This window comes from Myotis davidii, unplaced genomic scaffold, assembly GCF_000327345.1.
Source record: "Myotis davidii unplaced genomic scaffold, ASM32734v1 scaffold534, whole genome shotgun sequence".
NCBI classification, from domain to species: Eukaryota; Metazoa; Chordata; class Mammalia; order Chiroptera; family Vespertilionidae; genus Myotis; species Myotis davidii.
In genome coordinates, this window is record NW_006286678.1 from 1,450,614 (window position 1) to 1,462,013 (window position 11,400).

General features: G+C 40.3%; 2 protein-coding genes across 6 annotated transcripts in view; one reads left to right on the plus strand and one right to left on the minus strand.

Moving 5' to 3' along the window:
- Nucleotides 1–10,910, minus strand: part of INVS (inversin) — a 127,155-nt gene extending 116,245 nt beyond the window's left edge. The window contains exons 1-2 of one of the 4 annotated variants that reach the window (XM_006758423.2): nt 10,626–10,910; nt 7,337–7,466 (exon numbers count right to left, since the gene is read on the minus strand). In XM_006758423.2, coding sequence (XP_006758486.1) covers nt 7,337–7,442 — 106 coding nt within the window. In that variant the 5' untranslated portion in view covers nt 7,443–7,466; nt 10,626–10,910. The other 3 variants (XM_015560475.1, XM_015560477.1, XM_006758426.2) reach the window with 3 other exon arrangements.
- A 103-nt stretch (nt 10,911–11,013) lies between these two features.
- ERP44 (endoplasmic reticulum protein 44) overlaps nt 11,014–11,400 on the plus strand; it is a 62,082-nt gene continuing 61,695 nt past the window's right edge. Inside the window, exon 1 of one of the 2 annotated variants that reach the window (XM_006758431.2) lies at nt 11,014–11,265. In XM_006758431.2, coding sequence (XP_006758494.1) covers nt 11,209–11,265 — 57 coding nt within the window. In that variant the 5' untranslated portion in view covers nt 11,014–11,208. The remainder of the gene's footprint in view (nt 11,266–11,400) is intronic. The other variant, XM_015560482.1, reaches the window with a different exon arrangement.

The following is an 11,400-nucleotide window of genomic DNA, read 5'->3' on the forward strand; positions in this document are numbered from 1 at the left end:
TTCTTGCCCTGCCTGCCCTCCCATCCTCCTTAGTTTCCTCAATTATAAGATTCAGCCAATACCTGCCCAGCCTACACAATAGTTTATTTTGATGTTTAAGTAAAATGACTGATTGTTGGAAGTGTTTGGTAATCGCAACATGTACAAACGTAGGGCTTGCAATGTAAACTAATATGCACTAGATGACAGGCACTTGTATTTGCATTGCTGTCGGGACAGCTAATACGGAAAGCAGCTGGCTCGTGTGCTATGTTGTTTTAATTATTCTGGCAACTGTAGAGAGAGAGCCTCTACTCCAGGGCCATTTGGTGCTCGCTTTAACTGGGCTGGCATTCTGCATGTGCTCGCCCTGCACATAGCTCAGAAAGATGAGCTGAACCATGACTGGAAAGCCGCTGCTCTACTGCACTCAGTTGTTTTAAGGCTACTTGGGGCAGGAGAGTCTGTATGGTTAATAGATTCAGATATGCAGACACCAGAGCTTCAGCTCTAGCAGTCAGAGGAATGACTGCCACTTGTAACGACAGTTGTGCCCGTCCACACCATAGCTCTGGTGCCATACTCCCCAACACAAGTAAATCCAGCATTCTCTACTGACATCTTACTTGCTTGTTCTGAATGTTACCTTCGTGTGGCATGAGAGATGCCCTTCGTCTGCTTTCATCCACTTCCTATGTCCTATCTTTTGTACTATCAATCTTGAGAAGGCATTTAAAAAATATCTGCTTATTGTTTTAAAGGCATCATAGGAACAGTGGAAAGAAAATAGGATTCATAATCAAGAGATTGGGATTGACTCTCAACTTTACAGTTATTAGCTCTACAACTAAAGTTCTTAATTTCTAAATCTCAGTGTCCTAACATGAGAATAACTTTCATATTTTGAGGACACTTGAGATTTTATAAAATATTTTTACATATTACCTCATTATAATTGTTGTGGTATCTTAGTATGTCATTTATACTTATTGCTATTTTGAAATTGTCATAGTTGTTAGATCTGCCACTAGATCTTGCTATTTAATGTGTTCATAAAAAGTGATTATAGGTTTACTGCTATATCATAATTTAAAAGTACTTTGATAACTATCAGTTAAAATATAACTGATTTCCTTTGGATTCCTATATAGTTTATTTAAGCTCTTAAAGACATAGTTCTGAGAAGGGCCATAAGCTTTACCAGATTGCCAAAAGGTCCTGAAGTACAAGAAAAAAAAAGTTAAGAAAAATCCAATCTAGATAACCATTAAGTTCATCAATCAGGTGTACACCTAATCGGTTTTCTTTCCTGTCTCTCTCATTCTCTATGCATTCATACATATGAATGTGCAAGTGTCTGCAGGAATAGCCCCATGTTTAGTATTTAAAAGCATACATTTTGGAATTAGACTTTCAGGTTTCAATCTTACTTTTGCTACTTATTAGAAAAGTCACTTAATCTATGCCTCCGTTTCCTCACATATAAAATGAGGACAATAATGGTACCCAAGACTCTTTGTAGTGCTTTACTATTAAATGAGTTAATGAGTTGCATAACACTTCAAACAGTGCCTGGCACATATAACATACATTTGTAAATGTTGGCTAATTTTATTGCTGTTATTAGTATGGGTGCATATACATGTAAGTATATTGATATACACATATGTATTAAGGAAGCATTTAGTGACCCATAACATTTAAGGTCAGGGTTGGGGTAAAAGAAGAAGTATCCTGAAATAATGCCACTACTCTACCACTTATGAAGCTCCTTGCTATACCTAACTACTTTGCTGGGAGATGCCATACACAACGAGAGAAAATGATGCAGAGAGACGCATACTGGCTCTGAACATGGTGGAGCAGGGGGATTGGGATAGAATCAGAATGTGGCTGCCTGGTCACTTAACCATTGCCAACCACCCCAAGCACTATTAGCAACAACAACAACATTACTCTTGACACACTGTGCATATTTACAAATAATTTAGTTTGGTTTACACAAAGAAAACAGTATTATTTGTTGTTGCATCACCACCCGTAGTTACAATTATTTTTCTTGTGATGAGAACTTTTAAGATCTAATCTCTTAGAAACTTTCAAATAGAGTAATGTTAGCTATAGTCACCCAAATGTTTTACAGTCATTATCCAATTTAATCCTCACAGAAGCAGAGTATTATAGCTTATAGTTTACAGAGGAGGAGACTTAAGCCAAAAAAGATTAAGTGGCTTAGCCAAGGTAATACAGCTAATCAATGACAAAGCCAGAACTCAAAACTCAGGTTTATCTGATCCTAAAATCCATGTCCTTTCTACTACACTACATTGTACAGTATCAAAATGAATTTACTAAATTCTATTATCAACGATATCTCTGGTATTCATTCAAATTATTTACATTTGATGTTAAGAGATAACCATATCTATAAATGATAACCATAGCACATAAGGATTTTACTATGTATAGTTATGCTTTTAGGACCCAGAACAGAGCTCTAATTCATCTGAATCTAGGACATAATGGGTTAAGTTAAAACATTAATGCATTGTATTAGGTTAAACACTAAAAACTGCTACTAAAACGATGTCTTAGGGAAAGCCTCTTCAATCCTCCTCGGGGATACTGGGCAGCAGACAGAGTGTTCGATTTAATTAGCTGTGTATGTAGAAAGAGATGCTCATCTGTTTCCATGGAGGCAAACACATCACTGACATACTTCTCCATGGAAACAGAGAAGGGAAAATAGAAAATGCTAAAGTGAATGAATTCACTGAACAGTTGGTGAGCAAAGATTCAAGAAAAACATAAAACATAATCTGTAGTACTATGTTACTAGTTTAGAAAAAAGAAACATGTGCTACATAAAAGAATGTATACGATACATTTAGCTTATATACTGAAGATGAAACAGTTATTATTTTAATAGGAATATACAAATGTTGAGAAATAAGACAGAGCAAAGGTATTACTGTTTTGCACAGAAGACATAATGGCAGAATTCTTAGAGATGAGCAGTGTTACAGCTCAAAGTCAGCAATGAGACAAGATGATAGAAAACATAGGGAACCGACTTATAAATAAATTTATCAGCTTTATACTGGTTTCACATCATCATTTTGCTTATCTAATTTGTTTTAAGGATTTTTCTTGGGGGTTATAAGATTATAGAAATATTTAAAGTTTTATTTTATGGTATATTAGTTAATTTGTATTACTGAGCCTGTATAAGTATTTTTAATTTATAAAATACTACATGCTCTGTTTCCTTTCAAAATTATACTTTTCATTAAAACAATAATCCCATTTTATAAGATATTTTCTCTTAGGTATTCTGACTTAAATTTTTTTCCATTGAAATGTAGTCCTAACCTGCCTCTCTATTCAATTCAATTCAACTCAATGCACATTTAAATGTGGGCCTCAAGATGATTATAGACTTCTTAAAAGGTAAGATATAATATCTATTTATTTCTTTAACAAATATTTCTATTGTGCCTACCACAAGTGTCAAGTACTGTGCCAAATTTTGTGGATGGAGTGGTAAATTATACAGACACTGTTTACTCATGGAGGCTACTAGCTTATAGAGGAGTAACATAGTTATACATATAAATATACAGTTACAATCTGAGACAGGTCTATGAAAGAAAACTACAGAGTTCCAAGAGAGAACACAATGAACAAACTCACTGAGTTTGGGTGTTCACAGCAGGCCTCTTAGAAGAAGCGACTTGAATGCTGGGATCTGAAAGATGACTAAGAGTTAGTCAGAGGATGGAAGACCAGAATTTCAGGCAAAAGTCCTGCGTTGGAAAAGGGCTTGGTAGGATTGAGAAACTAAAATAAAACAAGTTTTTCTAGTGTAAGGGTGGTGAAAGGTGAGGCTGGAGAGGGGAGAAGGTATAGGCACACTTTTAAATTTTATTCCAAATACAATGGGAAGCAATTAAAGAGTTTCTGAGCAATAAACAACAAAATTACATACACAAGTTTCCGTACAAATGAACATGGAACAATTAGCAAAAATATGTTCAGAAAAGCAGAATGAACCTGATAGTATTTAAGATCTATATTTAGGTGGTAAAACTACAATGTAATTATTACCATGAAAGTCAAGATAACAATTATTCTAAGGGGAGGGAAGGATGTATTCGGGGCTTCTGGGGACCAATGTTCTGATTCTTGAGTGGTTACATGGATGTTTGCTCTATATTCATTTGTTAAACTGCATATTAAAGTCTTACGTATTGCTCTCTCTATATATTTCAAAATAAGAAAATATGTTGTTTTCCTTTAATACACCAGCGGTAAAGCAGTAGGGGCAATGGGTACAGACAGCTCAAGAAGCTTGGTTTGGTGAGGGAGTGATAATTGCCTCCATACACATTCTCTCATTTTTATTTTCACGAATTAAGCACCCTGAGTTTTAGCTGGGCATGACACCATCCAGGGAGAGACTTTTTTTAGCCTCTTCTGTCCTAGGTGTGGCTCTGTGTCTAAGTGTAGTCTACCTCCTGCATGATAAAGTGCTTTCCTGCTGGCTGGGCTATGACTACAATCTACCTGCCTTTGACCCAGAGGTGGAAGCCACATGTTGAGAATGGCAGAGTCAAGCCCTAACAGCATCCCTGTAATTATATGAAGCAGAAATGTCTATTCACCTTAGATTGCCCAATTACCTTTGTATTATTATGAGAATGAAATATACTTGTATCTTATTTAAGTCACTTTTATTTTTTCAAATAATTCTTTATTGTTGAAAGTATTACATATATCCCCCTTTGCTCCCCCTTCATCCCCCTCTAACCTGCCTTGTCTCCATCCTCCCCCCCCCCAGGCCTTCAGCACCCTATTGTCTGTGTCCATGGGTTATGCATATATGCATACAAGGTCTTTGGTTGATTACCTCCCACTCACCCACCTACCCTCCCCTACCTTCCCTCTGAGATTCTGCACTCTGTTCCATGCTTTGAGTCTCTGGATCCACTCCATTCACCAGTTTATTTTGTTACTTAGATTCCAAGTATGAGTGCAATCATGTGATACTTGTCTTTCTCTGACTGTTTAAGTCACTTTTATAGCAGCTTAGTCTGTGCACTGATACAGTTCTGAAGGAAAGTTGAGAGATATGGTAAAACCTAGAGCGGGGATGAAAGAACAGGGAAGGAATTCTAAATAATGGCGACAACAGACACGTTTAAATATTGATGGGAAGAATTATAATAGAAGAAAAGGTTAAAGATATAGTAATGAGATTTTTTTAAAAAATGGAGCAGGTACCTGAGAAGATAGGAAGAGATAGAATACAGAGTCATGTGTGAAAAAAGTGACCTTTGACACAAAGGGATATTTGCTCTGTTTTAGAAGAAAGAGAGATGATGGGTGCAGAGGTAGGTCATTTGTAAAGATCTTGCTGAAAGATGAGAGAGTTCCTATTTAAAGCCTTCATTTTCTGTGGGAAACATAAAGCATTAGGTGAGCATGGAGGGAGAGAGAACTGGCAGTCAGAGGTTTGGTAGAGTGAGAAGATATGAAACCCTCATCATGGAGAAATGTGGTATTGTGAGCACAAAGTGTTGAGTGACCATTTGAAGAGGGTAATCATGAATTTAGGGTACTATCAGTCTCCCAGAAAGGTGAAATTGTTCAGGGGTTGGCAGATGTAGATGGATTAGGTTCATCCAGAGCTGGGATTATAGCAGCTAGGGGCAACAGCGGTGAGGAGGAAAGATAATTTTCCCAAGAAAAGGATTTTAACAATAGGCTATGGAATCAGGGTTGAATATGGAGGAACATAAAGACAGGAGGAGGCTGATAGTTGAAACTGAAAAAAAAAAATTGAATGTGGAAGTCTCAATGACATTGAAAAACTATTGCTCTTATTAGTAAGTGAGCTGGAAGTAAGAGAGTTTTAGTTGAATGGCGAATGTTGGAATGAATGATTCAGATGTAGTAAAGATGTCAAGTTCCCGGGAGTAACTGTGAATACAAGAAGATGAGGGGAAGCTAAGTTATCAGGTGATAACATCCCTAACAGAGAAGAGAAATCTCAGCAGTGTGTGGTGAAATAATTTTGTCTTTAAAGATAAGTAGGAGATTATTTAGTAGAGAAAAGGGTAATATGAGGAGAAGGTAGAAAAGAGGAGAGGGAACAGATGGACCGGGAAAAACAAGATAAAATTCATGGCATACTGGGGAACAGAAAGCCTAGTCAGAAGTTAGGGTGCCTGGGTAGAAGTTCCTGGAGAAACTGGAAAGGTAGGATGAAAATAAATTCTGAAAGAATGGGTATGAAAGTCCAAGTAGTGTGGATTTTATTTTTAAAGCCCAAGTTGTCAATCATGATGTCACAGACACTGGTGTGTAAAATGATTACAAATAATATACATTTTTATTTTCTTTATTTTCTTTAGGGCTAATGACTTGTGAACAGGTGAATCTGTGGGTTTTATGACTTTGAAAAATTCTTTCCCATTTTGTCCTTGAATACTGTCCCTCTCTGTTCACTTTGTTCTCTTCTAGAACTTCTACTAGTATATTGGACCTATCTCTATATATATGCTAGGCAGGACAATGAATCAGTGTCAACCAATCAATGATAGGAAGACCAATAAATCAATTTTAAATCATCATAATCCTATATAATAAAAGCCTAATATGTTAAGTATCCTGTCGTCCAGTCATCTGTTCAACCAATCAGATATGCTAATGATATGCTAAGGCCCCTCAACCACTCACTATGATGTGCACTGACCACCTGGGGGCAGACACTCTGACTGGTAGGTTAGCTTGCTGCTGGGGCCCAGCCAATGGGGACTAAGCCAGGACATGCCCTGGAGCCCTCCCGCAGTCCCTCTCCGGCTGGCCAACCTCCTGCATCCCTCCCTGGGCCCCATTGTGCACCAGTGGGGTCCCTCAGCCTGGCCTGCACCCTCTCGCAATCTGGTCTGAGGGACCCCTCCTCCCCCCGCCGAGTGCACGAATTTTATGCACTGGGCTTCTAGTTTAAAATATTTGTAAATGTTAGTACTTCTGAAATATATTAAATATAAAGATCATTGTTTACTATCTCATTCTAGATCTCTGCTATTACAAAGATGAGTTACCTTAGATACATATCCAGATTCAAAGCCAAACACACAGATATTTCTCAAGTACTTTTCACCTAATTCTAATCCATATTTTTAAGTTTCAGGACTTAATTTGTTTATTGTTCAAGTCCTGGAACAAAATGTAAATAATAATGTATTTCCATTAAAATGTGTAAGTACAGTGCAACTCAAAACTAAGATTAACAAACTTCCTTAGGACAAAGAGTTATTTTTAAAGTTTCTGTATTTACAGGTCTGCTTACCTATGATGAGCCTGTGAAGAGCACCCTTGTCTCCGTTAATAGCAGCAGCATGAACTTGGGATGCTAATGAGGAGCCAGTGAAGAACAAGTTCTCCGACCTGTTCATAGTCTTCTCAGCAACTGAAGAAACCTGAAACCATTATTTAAGCCATGAGCATACGCAGGAAACATTTCTAAAAGCTGTCTCATTAGTTGGAAACAGATATATTATAAATATGGTTTACTAGAATTTGTGACTAGGATTCAAAAAATCTGCAGCCCTGGTCCTACAATTGCCTTAATGTGGCAGATTGGGTGACCCTTTGTGCAAGTTGCTCATCTTTATTATGAAGGGATTAGCTGCTCCTAAAACCCTTCCCAGGGGAAAAAAATATGGGGGGGGAGACTCAATATTTAACATTAGGCACAGTGCCCCAAAACCACATTGATTTTAAGTTACTACAAGTAATGTAACTCCACATAATATTAAACACTAGAATTGATATTGGGAATAAAGGTAATGACCAAGCCACAAAATAAGTATGATGTGAACTTAATTATTGTTAGGTCAGAATTAGCCAGATTTGAGTGCTAAATTAAAACCTAGTTGTTTTTTTTTCATGCAGATAAAAGACAGAATTTTTTTTTTTAAGGCAGAATTTTAAATTTTTATTTGTTGTTTCCTTGTTGCCCACCAGGGAAATACACCTAGCTTGAGACCCTGGCCTCAGGTCTTACTTGGAACACCACATCATTAGAATGAACCATGTTTCATTAAGGGAAAATTTTTTTTCTGATTAGTAGTCCGATATGGTTGCTTGAACTATCTAGAAATGCACTATATGGAAAATAGTGAGTTCTCTATCATGATCGTATAAGCAGAGGCTGGATTATGTCAGAAATGCAGCAAGAATTCAAGCACCTGATGGGAAAGGAAGAGGGGCAGTGGTATCAATGAGCTTAAACTTTCTCCCAAAACATAAGACATTCCATCAAAGCTGAACGCCTACATGGAGGTTACGAACTGTAAGAAACACAGGGAGTCAGGCACTCTGGAGCACACATACAGCTATTTAAAGAGAGCAGCTGCTAATGAGCTCCTTAGTAGCTTCCAAAAGGGTAGGCAAGGCCCTCTTTTGATTTTACCAAGGAGCATCACTCCAGTCTTGGAGTGAATTGGCGAGTTTTGTAAGATAAATGATCACTACTGATGAGCTAGGACTTGTGTTGTCACTGACAGGGATTTTTGGTTCAAATGCTGCCTCAGAATGAAGGTGTTTTCTTAATTTTGGTAGGGGTCAGCTCTTCGTGACTTTATTTTCATGGGCGTTGTGAGACGCTTGTCATGCCTGAGCATGTCTGTCATGTCAGAAAAGCCACTCTCATATGCAGGCTATATTTAAGTGACTTGAGAGAGGCTACAAAACAGGGGTGGGGGTAGAAACACAGTAGAGGAATAACTGCACTAGGGCTGTAGGCTCTATTCCATTAATAATAAGCAGCGTGCCCTTTGGCTACCTCAGCTCTCAGACTTCCTATAAAATGTGAAAATGGAAAAGGTAGACCACGTTGATTCATTCAACAAGTTAAGTACTACGGATAAAAAAAAAAAAAAGAAAAAGAAAAGGCCACATGCTAACCTGACTAGTTCAGAGAAGACCTGCATGGCAGTGGTGCAAACTCAAAGGCCTAAAGTAACCACAAAGGATGGTCTGAAATTAACTATTTAACTGAAAGCAGTTTATAGTGGGTAGTCATAGCCTAGGCCAGTATTTTCCCTGACAAAGATCAATTTCGATCTTTCCTGAGCCTACTGTCTTTGTGCATGTAAGATAACATGCCTGTGAAACGTCTGGGTAACTTGTTACTCCCCTTTTTTTCCAGACCCCTCAGGGCTCAACAAATGGCAACAGGGCTGGAAACCACAAATTCCCTCATTGTTATTGTTATCATGTTAACTGTCAACTGTTAACTATGTCAACTATCCTGTGTCCATCTATGTAAAAGAAGCATATGTCCATCATTTCACCTTTTATCCAATCTCAGAGGTTTCCCTACCCGCCCCCTCCCCCCACCCCATTTGCTTTCTCCCATCTCCCTAATCTATCACCAATGGATTTCATGTAACCCACTTACTTCTTCCCCTTTGATGGTAATTTATAAAAACAAGGTAAGAAAACAAAAAACAAAAAATAAAAAAAAAACAGCCATCCTATGGTGCATAATTCCAATCTGTTGAGATTTTGCTTCCCGGCAATTGACGTCAGTTTGGCTCAAATAAACTCACAAAAATTCTTTACAGATTTGAATGTTTTTACGTTAACAGTACCAACTATGTGCTGGGTATTGTTCTGAACTCTCATACATGTCATTTTAGATTCTAAGTGTTCAGAGTTTTACCAGACAGGACACTTAACTAAAGTCTTGGTTTTGCCACTAATTTTGTCACCCTGGGAAAGTGATGTTCTAGGTTGTTTTTTTTTTTGCTTATTTGTCTTTTTGGCTCAAATGATTACTTTAGAGCTACTGTTGTGTTTTTTTTCTGTAATCATATTTATAGATGAAAATCAAGACCATTTTCATTATAAAATGCAAAGGTATCATCATCACTACTAATTGTGAAACAAGCCAGTGCAATAAATGGTCTAATAATTTATAACTGTACAAAACTAGTGGAGCTGTAGTCACAAGCAAGGAAGAGTAATTCTGATTAGGACTAAAGGGCTGGTTGGTTGCGTGGGAAGGTCTCAGAGGCTGTGACATTTTAGATGAGATTCCAGACAGAAAAGAGGTGAAGGCCATTCCAGGCGGCAGGAAAGCTGGAGCAAAGGCAAGGCATAGGGAGGACCACAAAAAAGAATGCATCCAGGTACTTAGTCGTGATTGGTCGGCTACCATGTGGGACAGGTGACCCGGCTGGGTGTTTGTAGCTGAGACCGGAGAGCGGAGGCCACGTGAAGATCCTCAACTGGCTAATGAGTTCCGTCAACTGTCTTGTGGGGAGTGACCACGCGTTAGCAGCGCTCTCACGCTTGAGCTTCTGTTTACAACGTGCTTTCCCATCCCATCCCGTATCTACTCCTCATTCGCGCCCCAAGAGACAGTGAGGGATGCGTCATTTACTTATTCAAGCGAGGCCCCCAGAAGTGGCTCCGACTTAGCAGGCATGAGCGCGCAAAGCAGAGGCAGCAGGCGTGGAGGCCAAGGATGGAGGCTCAGGCCACAGGTCAGGCCAGGAGGACCATGAGTCTCAGGCAGGGGCCACGGCGGTGCGATTGGAGCTTCCCCAACCAGGCATCCTACTACTCACCCTCGCCTCCGCCAGGACTCGCGTCCCGGGGGCGGCTCCAGTAGGCACGACCCCCACTGGGCCGCCCCACCCGCCAGGAGCCAAGACCGTACCTACATCCGGCCTGGGCAGATCCCCCACTGCGCTAAATCTAACGGGGTCCCTCTGAAGGCTGCTGTCTCTGGACCGCACAGCCTTCTGGGAATTGTAGTCCCCATCCCTCCGAAAACACCGGGTACTCTCGCTCTCCGCCCTTTCTATCCCACAGGGCCTCGCGCGCAGAAAACCCAGTAGACCGGGGCTGAGAGCCTGACGGTAAAGGAGTTCTGGATGCGCGATGACGTACTCAGCGGAAGTGGTCAAGGACTACGTTTCCCGACGTGCTCCGAGGTGGGCGGGACCCGGAAGTGAGGATTGAGAGGCCTCTCTGGAAGTTGTCCCGGGTGTGCGCCGCGGGAGCTCCGGGTCGAGAGGACGGGGTGTCGCTGCCGGGAGATTCCTCCGCTGCCGCCGGCCCCGGGAGCCCTGCCCTTTCCTAACCCAACCCTACCTTACCCAGTCCCAGCGGCCAACGCCTGTCCCTGCCGCGGATCTCAGCGTTACCATGAATCCTGCCGTCTTCCTAGCCTTCCCCGATTTGAGATGCTCCCTGCTGTTCCTGGTGAGTGAGGGGAGGAATGACAGACCCTTCGACAGACGCGCGGACGGCGGGAGGCCGTCGCCGAGAGGGGACACCTCGGCCCCTACCCCTGCTTTCCTATCTTTATCTTCGGTGGCGAGGAGTACACCCTCCACC